Genomic DNA, 13,831 nt, shown 5'->3' with positions numbered 1-13,831 from the left:
GAGCCTTCACACCATTTATAAGCCACTTGTGGAAATCTAGAAGAATCTAGCAGAAGCTCAGGGCTTCTTTCTATGTTATTTTTTTTTGGGGGGGGAGGTTCAAATTGCAACCCTGTTAGCTCAGAAAATCATGAGAGTTTTGTGTTGACAATGGGGGTAGTATTGCAGCCTACAAATTCTTTCCAGCCATTTAAAATGTAGTGTGATGTGGCAGTTTATTCATCAAAAGCCACAGTTCCATAATGCAACTGGTACTGCAGTGCAAATGGAATATTGTGACTGAAGCACCAGCATGATAACCAGAAAGACTCACACAACAAACCCCACATCTGAATGAAGCCTTAGCAAGTTTTCCAAGCCCAGGTTCATGGTTAATCTCACTTCTCACTAATCAGGAGCTTCAGCCAAGAACAAACCTTGGTTATGACTTAGAGTTAGTGAGAAATCTCAACCACAAACCTGTATTCAACTTCTGCTGCCAGATTCTAGACATTACTGCTGTACTACTACTACTGCTTTCATCAAACAAGCCACTATAGATCTGCGTCCAAACAATTGTTCACTACACAGAGCTTGCACGCTTGTTGCTCATCTGTTGTATTGAATTAGTAGGGTGCCTCCAGTCATCCTTTTTATTATGCATTCATGATGATTTGTTCTTATGATGGTATCAGAGCACTTATACATGATCTCGCTTTCCATACTGCTTGCACCTGCAAATGTTTCGAGGCAGACAAACTGCTTCATTTCCAGTCAGTGTATGTCCTGTTGCTTCCTGCTGCATTCCTGCAACTTTTCTGACCACAAATGTTTGTGTGTGTTTTGGTTCTGCTTTTGTTGCACTATATAGCACAAGAGTGCCTCTACAGGTGGCAATAATGTGGTAATACTGGGGAGGCTTTGCAGGTCAGCTAATAAAGTGAAATGATGCATGGAAGGTCCAGTATAAATGCACCACAAATGGACTATTATTCCATTAATGGCATGTTGCAGAAGACATGTTGTCTTTCACTATCACTACACCAGGTTATTGCGCCATAACTTCAATGTGCAATAGCTGAAATCAACTGGGGATCTCTGAGGGACGGCCTCAGAAGATTGGAGGTGGTTGGCCACCCAGCCAGGCTCCTCTGGAAGGCTCCAGCCTTCCAGGTGGTCTCCAAGGTTCCCCATTTAGGCAGGTCATTTTTCTTTTCACGGGCAGAATGCAAACCGCATAAGTACAGAAAATCTCTCCTCTCTGTTTCCAATTGTCCAACGCAAACAAACTCCAAACCCCAGGCCCCGGGGCAGCTATGGAAACTCACACCACAGTGCAGCCACACAGAGAAAGAGACGCGAGTGAGGCAGAGAAGCTGGCCTTTGTCCTTCCCCTCATGGGAGGCAAGGGGTGGTTCAGCCTTCCTGGATTTCAGTTCATGCATTCCTGGGGCCACTAACTACGTTTAAGGCAGCGAGACTGTAAAAACATCACCAAGAAAGTTAAACATCTAAGTGAGCCAAGACAACTTCCAAAAGGGCAGCTGAATTCTTGCATCACTTATAGATCATAGAGGGGTTGTGGAACAGAGGTAAAAGCAGGAATCTTATGCCACCCTGGCCTTCGGTGCCATCAAAACCAAAGTCTAGTCAAAACCCAGAATTTTGATGTGAGCCACAAGCTAGCCAGATTCTGGCTAAATCAATCACAGCTGCACTCACGCACTCTTTGCGTGGTTTACTCACACACTAGGGTGGTCTTTTCCTGGACTCAATGGTTGGGTGCATTCCTTAATGCAGTTTCCCATTCCTGCACCATGGGCAATAGTGTGGGTAGGAAGAGGATATAGGGATGAGTGGGCATCACTTCACAGATTGCATTTCACAAACTTCCAAGACCCAAAGCACTCCCTCCCCCGAATAAAAATAGGAGGGACACTTCACTCTTAAAGAGCTTATTATTAGAGCATGTGAGAATGAGCCACTCTCCAAAGAGTCTGCCTCCTCTCCTTTAGGTTAGCATGGGTATGTCTGCAACAGAGGCAGCTCGAAAGAAGGGAATTGGTTAAGTTGGCCCCCACCAACAGCACAGGCCCAGTGGGGCACTGAGATTGCATTTCTCCACTCTGGCTCAGGGTGGCCAGGAACCTGCCCACCCATCCACAGGATCCACTGCTCTGTGCAGGCAAGGCGTGCAGGCTATTCTCAGTGCCTCAGTGGGGAAATCCAGACACTAGCATGCATGGGGGGGAGGGGGCTCCCCACTCAGCAGGTGGCACTATTAGAAGCATGAATGAATTGGGGCTCAGAGGGGAAAAAGGCAGAGAGAGCCCATGAGAGTTTCAGGGGGAGGAAAAAGGCAGGAGGGGAGGAAGGAGGCAGAAGGGAAGACTGCAAGCAGAGGGAGAGAGGCAGGAAAGCAGGCAGACAGATGGAGCAATGGAGGAGGAGGAGGGAAGGCAGAGTAGAGCGGACCTGACCCCGATGGCCGCAGAGGAAGTCACTGGGCTCGTTTCAACCCCAGAAGTTGCCTTCTAGGATACCTACTGAGGAGGCCTGCATAGAGCAACAATTCTAAAGAAGTTTGTCAGGGAGCCTCCTTTGAGTCTGGGCAATAATGCTGTATTTCTGAAGCAGAGATTATTCCATCCCATCTAAGACAGCAAGAGTGGGGAATCTCTGGCCCTGGGGTCAAATGCGGCCATCCAGGCCTCTCTATTTGGCTCTCTGAATTCTCCCCAGCCGCATGCTGTTTCCCCAAATCCTTCACCAGGCTTGTTTTACACCCTCCTGGAGTGTTTTTGCCTGGCTGGAATGTGTCCTTGAACTCTGATAGTGACTCTTGCTTGTCTGGATAGAGGATAAAGACAGGTGGGTGGGTGAGTGTGTGCAGGCACTGGTCTGCTTTACAAAGCTAAGGTTTACATTCATTGCTCCACTCACTTTCCCCATTCCATTCCTCTTTTTCAAACCATCTGCAAAATGTTGCCCTTACAGTTGCCCTACAGTTGCAAACTAAATTGAAAGTGGGACCACAGGTGGCTGCCCCGATATCATCATGAGCACGTATCATCATGAATGCACAATAAAGAGGATATTGGATCTGGAGGGGCCCTTTTCTCCATTAAAATGAAAAGTGGGGTTAGGGGGTTTTGACAGTCCTGTGGGCTTTGCATTTGCCAGGAGAGGGCACAAAACACACCCATTAGCGGAAAAGCCATTATGGTTTCTGTCATGCACTCTTCTCCCCACCAAAAATAATAATATAATTTTTAAAAAATCATATTAGCATTTTTAATGGGCTCTTCTCTGTTCATAACAACAGCAGCTCCTCTATGCTGTGAGGGTGGGAAAAGTGCTATTGTCATATCCATTTAGTTATTGAACTAACCCTCCCAGTTACTCCAAGCCACACAGGAGAACAGATCGGACTGTAGTGTTGGTTTTGTATCTTAATTGTTAATTTCCCCTGTGCAAGAACTGGCATGTTCAACACGTTTTGGGAATTCATTTGGCATTCAGTATTCTGGCACCCAGTGGGTTTTGCCTTCTGTATGTTCTGTTTCACCTGCTCTCCTTCTGTTCGGAGGCATGTAAAATACCAGGAGGGATTAGCATCGTGGGGAACCTCCAGACCTCGGGCCTGAAAGGGTTTTGCAGGGCTGACAATCAGCTGTCAAACTTTGCTTGCCAAGAGGACAGAGGAGAGAAGGATTAGCAGGGCAAGGGAAGAGGGAGTTCCTGCATGGAAATTAAATGATGGATACACTAAAGCTACCTGCTACTGCTCAGCGAGCACTTCTGCCCACCACTGCCAGATAAATCCACCAGGGTCCACTGCCAGGATTGGGCTCACCAGAACTCTCACCTAGAGCTGACCCTACAAATGTATGTACCATAAATTGGGGGCACAGTCTGCTGCCAAAAAGCCACTTTTTCCTCCCACCCCCACCACGTACATGTTAATTTTATCATACACAAACATCTATAAACATCTCTGCATATCTTTAATAACTGTGGCTCAGTGAAAGAATGGGCTAAAGGAATCACTCATCTAGTCAGATGGCTGTTTAAAGGGTTCTTCAGTGGTTAAAGTCCCTCTCTGAAAACCAGTGCGCCCAGGATGCACAACTCTATGAAATCTTGCAGTACTGTATATTTGAACCCTCCTCAATCCCTAAGCTGGAGTTTGGCCCTCTCTGCATGTTGCCTCTGTTAAATGAGCACTGGAGAAGCCAGTGTTTAGGACTTTGCCAACTACTGTCTCATCAGTTTGCAGGGAATCAGGCAGAGATCCTCCCATGATTGATTCAACACAACATCAAAGAAGGGAGCATGTTTTGCGGTATCACCTAAACATTAGGGAATCCAGGCATGGCAGCTCACAAGCAGCACTCTGCTTCTTTCTGGATTTCTAGTTCAGCCCAATGCCTTTTGGATGTTTTTTGAGACATCTGGATTTCTTTTCACATACAAGTATGCCAGAGAGAAAATGAGGCACAGCTGTTAAGTATGTGGGCACTGGCCCCGTTATGCAACTGATCAAAGGTCGAGAAGGGATCCCACAGAGGCTTGCCTGTGTGTTTGAACAAGTGCTCACACTAAGACCTGATTCTCCAAACAGATTTCTTGCTCACATGAGCAGTCCTGACTTTAGTGAATGAACATAAAGTGTGATAGGGGTGGGGGGGGTGTCGTGAATATAACTGGCAGGCAATGGGTTTTCCCAGCTGCCTCAATAACAAACATTGCTGCTAGCCACATCCACAACCAGCAGGTTTGTACATCTTTGCTTGTGTAGGTTATGATGTGAACCATAATATGTTCATGTACAGTTGTCACATGGCTGCTTACCTCCCTTCCTCTCTGGATTCCAGTCCAAAATCTGCTAGTCAAGCGTTGCTGCTTCTCATGGGGCAGCTGCTAGTGGAATATATTTTCCTTCAAAACCCACTGAAAGCATCATTGTTATCAATCATTAACAGCACCTATGCTGCCAGAAAGCTTTAACCTCTTGATTGCAGGGTTGCCCTGAAAGGCAAAGCAGACAGGCATAATTTTAGCCATGTCTACTTCACCTTTAAAAGAAATCCAGACCCTTGCAATTCTTTAGAACAAAGGTGCTGCATACAAGCCCCCCTCTCTTCATTTGAAGTTAAGGCATCACAACAGCAAGGCAACTATGAGCTGGTGCAAACCAGCTACATAACCACCTTTGAGAAAGCTGTTCTCCAGATCACACACACAGTGGACCCAACTCCACTTAGAACCCACTCTTCCTTCAAAAGAGCCTTTCAATCCCACAACAACTTTGTAAAGTAGACAGACAGGGTGTTGTTGTTTTTTCAAAGCCACCCAGCTGCATAGCTGAGCAGGGATTTTAGCATGGCTGTCCCCCATACAAGCCCAGCCCTTCAACCACAGCACTCCACTGGCTCTGGAATTTGTCACATTCACCAAGTGCAGTTTGTCATGCCACACATCCCCACCCCCTGAGAAGGTTTCAATGGCGTGAAGGTTTCAGCTGGTGCGCAAATTCTATGGCTTGTACTCTTGGCAAATGGCTCAGTTTACGCATTTGTCATGTGCATTGCGCAATCTGGGCAGGAGTCAAAAACAACAACACACTTAGCAACAGCTAGAGATAATCTAGCCTCAAGGCCACATCTGTGAATGCCTTGGGCTAACAGGCTGACATATCTCCTCTTTGCTCTCAAGATAGGAAGATGCCTTTGCCTAACTCTCACAGGGAACATTAGCCCATCTCCTACCCTGGAAAAATCATATTCTAAAAGCACCATAAAGAATAACACATTTATTACTGAATAAACTTTTATGGACAGGAATCTACTTCATCAGATGCATGAATTTTTATCATCCATATTGACAGATTTCTACTTCATACAGCTAAATCTGATGCCTTTTAAAGCAAAAACTTCCAGTGTGTTAGCTATATGAATGCTGTCTTCCATTAATTGCATTGAGCCATAAATCTATTTCCCTGAGTTTTCAACAACCAAAACTACAGCTGCAGATTAATTCCCCAAACTGCAGCTTTCTACTGTCAGCAATGACCTTGGGTTGTTGCTGTTTTTTAATCTATGTGGGAAAGGCATGTCCATTCCCCCTCCCTCCCCAAATGCTCAGAAATTTATTCCCAAAACAAGAAGGCGGTTGACCACAAGGCTGCTATAACCTAAACATATATAAATGGGGGGAGGCACAACAGCAAGCATCACTGGCACATTGCATAATGTTCAGATTTTTATATAATCCATTTCACTTAACAAGCCATATATGGAAGTTTAGACAGACTCATTGGAAAAGGTTGCGTGATAAATATGGCCTTAGAAAAGCTTCAAACTGGAATATGGCATCTAGCAGAGGTGGCCTGGAATAGCCCACAATCTTCATTAGGCCTGCACATGTATATTTGCAGTTCTGATGAGCAGGTTCTCAATGCTGATGCTGCTGATTCACCTATCATTGAACACTGATATTGCTGCTTTCTATCAATTTTTTTTACCATACTGTTAGCCAGCCTGAGGTCTCTACAGAGCCACATCCTGGAAGGAAGAAAACCAAGTGAGGCTTGGTCAAAGGAGTCAGCCTCTTTTCTTTGGCCTTAGTCCCACCCCGGCCGTCCATCCCTTGTTCTCCCTGGCTGAGGGTGGGTCAAAGGCCAAGCCAAGCAGGTGGGAGGTGCCCGTCCAGGTGAGCCCCTGCTCAGTGCTGCAAACCCCGCCCCCCTGTAGGGAAGGGAGGGCGGAAATTGGCAAGACATAACTTGTAAATCAACCAATCAGTTTTAACTTATTAGTCCAGCTTCAATGGTAGTCAAATTTAAATGAGTAACATTCTGTGTTTATTACTGCAGTCACAGCGCTCTGAGAGGAAGGAAAACAAACAAGCCCCAGTGTTGCTCAATTGCAGGTTGCATGATTAATGCAAATGCAAGCCTTTCTAAAACACTGCCTATTGACTGGTAACCAGCGCTTGATTACCCAAAGTGTAAAATTGCTGCAGCAGATCAGCTGTCAAAGACCAATCAAGCCAAGCAATTACCTAAGAAAGGGAGGCAGGCATCAAAGCGACAGTTTGTCACTTACACAAATTGTGTCAACAACACTCCCTCAAATTCTGCCTGTACCAGTGGAATCAGCAATTCCATTGACTGGGGAAAGTGTTCCTTTCAGTTCAATTCCCACCGCTTCCAGAGCCAAATCTCATAAAGTCACAGTTACTTGTCTACAGAACTGGGTGGATATAGGTGTGCTGAGTCTTTGAGTTATCCTAGTTTAGGAGTGATAGCTATCTCCGCCCACCGCCCCCTTGAGTATCAATTTCTCAGTTTGCTAAATGTGAGGTTTTCACTGCAAAATATTGCAAAACTATTGCAAAACTTTGGCAGTGGTTTGGAGTGAATTGGACAAACAATGTTGGAACCCCCAAATAGATGTATCAATTCCTCCAAACCCTGCAAAATGACTGCAAAACCCAAATTTCAGATTTCATAGTTAATGAAGCTATCATAGAGATAATTAGGAAAGGATTAACTGCTGTCCCCCAGCACTCCCTGGCCCTAATCCCATTTGGAAGATCCTGTAACTACTACAAACTAAAGAAAAAGAAAACAGGAGATAGTCCGATAATGGATCTCACATCTTACTCTGCTTTGTCCTGTTAACAAGTCTCATAGGGAAGTATACATGAAGCTGCCATATAAATTGGTTCATCTACCTTAGCATTATCTAAGTGGCAGTAACTCTGCAAGGTTCAGACTCTTTTCCAGCCCTTTCTGGGGACACAGGAACTGAACCTGGGGCATGCACCTGTTAACCTTTATCTCAGAAGACAGTTTCCCATCTGTACACTGGGAATACAAAAACAATAAGTATTAGAAGTCACCCAAGAGTTGGCCCTACTAAACATCTTCCAGGATAATAATGCCCACTCACATCATAAAGAGCTCATAACCCACCTACTCTCAGCAGCCAGAAACATCATAGCCAGACACTGGAGATACCTGTCAGGAGTCAGCATGGACCAATGGGACCAAATAGTATGGGAAACAGCCTTATTAGAAAAACTAACCAATAAACGGACATGGGGAAAAATAGAAGAAGACGCCTTCACCCCGGTATGGCTTTCCTTTATCACATACACAGCCCAACAAGACAACAACAAGAATCCACCAACAGAACACAAATCAAAAACAGCATACCTGATTCAAAAACACCCACCCACCCCACTCACACATGAAAACAAAGTTCACCACAGTCAATCACAAACAAACTGATCTGTAGAAAATGTAACTTGAAAAAATAGACATTGCACATACTTTTGTAAACCAAGAAATCTTTAATAAAAAATATGGGTTTTTTTTAAAAAAAAGAGAACAAAATGTAGAAATAAAGAAAGCCTTTTGCTAATTTTAGTCAGTGTTTACATAACTGACAAAAGCAACAACAACAGCAACAATTTTAGAAGACCTACCTCCTTGTCCAGAATAAAAACTGTAAAAGTTTTCAGAATCCACTTAAGTTTTACTCAGGTGAGTCAGCTGAAAACTGCGTACACCTGAATTAGAACCCACAGCAGACAAAAACAACAACTGCAGGGGCTGGATAAACTGCAGATACCAAGAACGATCCTGTCTGGAACAGGATTGTAAAACCAAAGCCCTTTCACAAAAAAACAGCTTCAGAATTTGTCAGTAAACACATTTTATAGGCCTCCCTGGTGATTGAGAAGAGGAAAGTCAGCTATAAAATTATTTATTTGGCCCTATTACCATAGCATCTAAGCATCTGCCCACTCACTCTGCTAAATATTTATTCTCACCACGCCCCTACAAGACAGGGCACTGTTGAAAAAGTGTTCTGTGGAAGCAGAGTAACTTGGCCAAGATCTATGGAGTCTCGTATCGCTGTTCCATTTATTGTTTATTGTTTTTGAGAGAGAGATTGAAATTATGCTGCACTTTCTTTAGTTGCAGTGTATACAAATATTTTCCCTTCAGACTCCATTTCCTTTTTTACCAGCACAAATGGAAGCAGCTGGTGACTTGCATGTGTCCCGTGCAAACCCCTCCTAGAACCGCTCTTGCTAATGAACTCTTGTGTGTGACATGGTTATGCATCTGTTAGTAGGGACCGACAGAGATATTTTAATCATCATTCAAATGTATCTCCAGAAGAAGGCCGCTTCTGGCTCGAAACGCTTTGGACCCAAACCATCTTCAACATGAAACATAAAGACTTCCATATCTTTGTGGTTTAACACTTTTGTTTAATTTGCAACCATACAGAATGCAAGACAGGTTGCCATAAACCTCTTGTGACACTTTCCCAGAGGTCACAGTACCAGTAAAAAGGGCCCAAGCTAAGCAGTACAGGATCTGCCTTGCACTCAGATGGACCCAAATTCAATCCCTGGCATCTTCAGGTAGGGCTGGGAAAGACGGTTAGTCTGAAATCCAAAGGAGCCACAGCAGAGAATTCTGAGCTGAGTACAGTGGTCACATTGGAAACTACTTCTGTTGTGGCATTATTATTATTATTATTTTATTTATTGAATTTATATACAGTGGTACCTTGGGTTACAAACACCTCGGGTTGCAAACACTTCAGGTTACAGACTCGGTTAACCCATAAGTAATACCTCGGGTTAAGAATTTTGCCTCAGGATGAAAACAGAAATCGCACGCCGGCATCAGCGGGAGGCCCCATTAGCTAAAGTGGTACCTCAGGTTAAGAACGGTTTCAGGTTAAGAACGGACCTCCAGAACGAATTAAGTTCATAACCAGAGGTACCACTGTACCGCCCTATACCTGAAGGTTTCATGACAGTTCACAGAACAAAATCAGAATATAAAACCACCTTCAATGGTACACACATGCTCCCATTGCTAAGGCTACACACGTACTATATGCAGAATGAGTAATTACACTCAAAATGACATCCTCTCCTTGCATATCTCCCTCTAGGGAGCACATCTCAGGGCAATGCTAGGTCACAAACTAAAAAGTGCTCAGTAGTACACTGCTTGTTTTCATTGGAAATTTCAATATGGCAAACCTGACCACGACTTTTGGGCACCTAGTCAACATTTTAACTAACCGGAAATGCCTGGAGTCCTCAAAAGGCTTCCGATAAGCTGCCATTCACAACAAAGACTGATAGTGTTTGGAAGGGACCCAAAGGCTCATCTAGTCCAACCCCCAGGGAATGCAGGCATAACCAGCAGAGGTGTTAACTGAATGGGAGCCGCAGGACTTGGACTAAAGAGAGCTTCAGGTCGGTGTTCAGGAAGACTAATGCAGACAAGTGTAATGATTGCAAGATAAAGCACGGGGCAGAATTGAAATCAAGGAGCTGCTTTGGGACTGGAAAAACTGTGTGTGTGTGTGTGTGTGTGTGCGCGCGCATACATGTGCAGCTGGACACATAGGTCTCCAAGTCCAGAAGAAGAAAAATGAGACTGTGCACTCAGTTATCAAGAAACAACTATAGAAAACTTGAGATGACAGCAGCAGAAATCACAAGACCAGGCTGAGATGCATCAGCAGAGTAAAGAAGAAGGGAGGAGCCCTGGGTTGAACTAACGGGGCAAGTTGCCACAACGGAATCAAAGTGTCCTACCAGAAGTGTGTGGGCGGGCTTTGCCTGCAATTTTCAGCCGGCCTGCCAGTCCTCATTTGGAGAAACAAGCCTCCAAAAAAGTTCTTAAAGGCATCAAAGGAGAGTATGGCAGGGGGAGGAGGGGGAGGAGAAGCAGCTGGATGCTCTCACCCTCCTCCCTGCCACGGACCCAAACGCTGCGTCTTTTCTGGCTTCAGCCCTACATGCCCTTGAGCTGGAATCAAAGCAGCATCCCATAAATCCTGCTTCTATGTGTCAGATCAGCTCCTGGCTCACAGCCCAGCCACAAGCCCCACCGCCCAGGAGGCCAGAGGACAAAGAGAGGCTAAAACTTTGTAAACACTGTCAGAAGGACAGAGAAAGTTTCCCCAAATCTCTGGACAGAGGGAGGCTGCACCAATGCAGACGGAATTCATGCTCAGGGATGTAATAGTATGATACAGTAACATTTCAGCATTATAGAGTGCATTTAAGAGTGCAGAACACCTCACACTCTATTACCTCAGTAATCCTACAACCCTGTGAGGTAGACAAGTATTATTGCCCACACATGAGAGATGAGGTTAGATAGGTGGTGGGGCTTGCCCAAGTCCATTCAGTGAGTTTCCAGAAGTAAACTGAATATCACCAACTCACAGATCATACTCTGTTGCTTCAACTCTATAGAGGACCTTCCTGATCTTTTATTGCAATGGTGTTGCAGAGGAAAATGTCTAACCTACTTGTCTTTTCCGGTGGATGTTCTCGTGGAAAATCTGAAGTATGATCAGTGCTATTTTTCTAGAAAAAGAGTGGCCAGAACTCCCCATGAACGCCTCCCTTGTTCTCTTATAATGGCAATGGCGTCCCCCTGAAAGGTGTTGGAACTGATTTACGGGAAGTTCCCCCTGGAAAAGAAAGCCCTGGGCCTGATTAATAGGATCTAAAAGTCAGTGGATATGAAACCAATAGGAAAGCTATACATAAACAGGAAAATTTACTTTGCACAGGAATTCAGGTGCTATCAATGTCCAACAGTCCCAGGTATCTTTGCTCCATGACACGAGGTAACATGTTTGCAGGTGCTGAGAGACACTGAAAGCACTTCTGCATCAAAGTGGGTTTTTTCCAAGTCATACATATACCAGTTCAATGCACCCAAGGGCAGTAAGCATCATGATACTGCTGTCTTTCCAGATTCTCTGCCTGTTGTCCACACTCCAGAGTGGAAACTCTGAAAAATGAAGGTGGCATTTTAGCAATGAGAAATCCTGCAGTCGGTCGTGCCTTGTTTTCCCAGAGAGTGCTTCCTGCACTTGGAGATATTCACTGAAGTGTAAACCTGGATTGTGGGAAACTTCCTGTGCGGCCCCACCCTGAAACACCTAGCCAAGATCACACACTGTTAAGAGCAGAGAACAAAGCCAGATCTTCCAGCTCCAGGATAAGGACTAATCTGTTCACACTATCGCCTCCCCATAATCAGTAGAAATTTGTGGCATGAGCAGTCAGTTCACTTGACAGAAAAACAACGAAAGGACAAAGTCAGATGGCGCAAGAAGAAGAAGAAGAAGGGATTCATTAAACATTGCATTTATTTGTTAGCGCTGACTGCAAGAAATTGGCTCTGCCCGTTATTTGTGTCTCTGTTGAGTGATGCAGCCATCCTTTGAGGTGTAGTTCATTGGACAACTAGTCTAACTAGTCTAACCCTTAATTTCACAAACTAAGGCCCCTTTCAGAAGTACTTCAAACCCTTTCACCAGTGCTCAGTGTAGAAAGATAAAATCTGTTGCACACTGACCCTCATGCAGACTTAGCCCTCAAGCAGGTTTATGCCTTTCATTACAGGCTTAGAGTGGCTTAGGAAGGAAAAGTCCTATTAGATCACAGAGTACTCTACTCATATTATCTATCATTGTTCTTAGTGGGTGTAACAGTTACTATGTTTGGATTGGAGTGTCCCTGACTTTGTTTGCAAGTGAAGCAAATCTTCAAATTCAAGACAGTCCTACCAAAACAAACAAACATAGCTTCCTGGCTTATTTTTTTATTGTTTTAAAATATGTTTATTTTCATTGTATTGCGTTCTTTGTACACTGCTTATAGACAATTGTAGTTAAGAGAGATATAAATTGTCTAAGTAAATAAATAAACCTGAAGCCCTAAAACTTACATAATGAATAAACTGCACTTTTTAAAAGTACCATAGCAGTGTTTTATGGAAGAGAAATACATAGTGAAACAAGATGGATAGCTGCACCTCTTATAATTCCCTCTTTTATACAACTGTCCTTTTTTCCACCTAGCCACCCTACAGCCTATCATATGCGGTAGGGATGCAAGGTTATTAAAAGCTTCTGGGAAATGATATATAATGAATTGAAGAAAATATTTAAACTAACCTTTGCAAAGAAACCAGAAGCTTTTCTACTAGGTATAATAGGAACAGTAATTCCCAAAGAACAGAAGAAATTATTTATGTAGCCCAAAGATGGAAATAAGAACAGTTGCTAATAACAGAAGAATGGCAATTAAAACTTATGGACTATGCAGAAAGGGCAAAACTGATGGCAAAACTCAAGAGACTTTGACAATGGGAAGTTTAAAAAAGAATGGAGAAAATTATTGTGTATGTGCAGAAATACTGTAAACGAATTGGTACATTGGCAGGTTTAAATTAAGCACTTGTAAGTAGTAAAGAATTAGAGAATGTAAAGGTGTAACAAGTGGATTAAAATGATAACAAAATGCAGAGAATGATGTAAGATGTAAAGAACCAGTAGAAGGGGGTGGAAGGAAGTATTGAGGTTTAAAGAACCTCAAAAGAAGGTTTGTAAAATAGTAGGATTTTTTATTAGAAGCATTAATGTTAGATGGTGGTTTGAATTTTATATCCTTATTTTATTGATTATTATATTGGGGGAGGAATTAAAAAATTATTTACAAAAATAGAGAAAAATTCTTTTTTCTACAGCATCAACAGGTCAGGAAGAGGAATGCGACCTGCATTTTGGGAGTCTTCAACCCTTTCACTTTTTGTAGACATTGTAGCACAGAGTTATTGTGCTCCAGCTGTCATGGGACAGAGCTCCCTTGCAATAATAATCATAGTCATAAACATTTCTTTTTCATTTTTCATGAGCTCCAGCCTACCAAACCTTATGCTACAATAAATCTGTCAATGGTAAAGGTGCTACAGATCCTACAAAAATCTTTTGTTTCAGGG

General features: G+C 43.6%; 1 protein-coding gene across 36 annotated transcripts in view; it reads right to left on the bottom strand.

Moving 5' to 3' along the window:
* Positions 1 to 13,831, bottom strand: part of PLEKHA6 (pleckstrin homology domain containing A6) — a 199,170-nt gene that overhangs the window by 102,417 nt on the left and 82,922 nt on the right. Inside the window, exon 1 of one of the 36 annotated variants that reach the window (XM_083745683.1) lies at positions 8,476 to 8,655. The exons of 33 other annotated variants lie outside the window; for them this stretch is intronic. Coding sequence is in view for 1 of the 3 variants with exons in the window: in XM_083745664.1 (XP_083601790.1) it covers positions 7,720 to 7,727 (8 nt within the window). In the remaining 2 variants the exon portion in view is untranslated. Of the gene's footprint in view, positions 1 to 7,719; positions 7,743 to 8,475; positions 8,656 to 13,831 lie in introns of those variants that run through there. 2 more of the 36 variants (XM_083745681.1, XM_083745664.1) reach the window with 2 other exon arrangements.

This window comes from Podarcis gaigeae (genome assembly GCF_964106915.1).
Source record: "Podarcis gaigeae genome assembly, chromosome: 6".
Classification (NCBI taxonomy): domain Eukaryota; kingdom Metazoa; phylum Chordata; class Lepidosauria; order Squamata; family Lacertidae; genus Podarcis; species Podarcis gaigeae.
The sequence above is the reverse complement of the archived record's forward strand: the minus strand, read 5'-3'. Positions and strand labels throughout refer to the sequence as shown.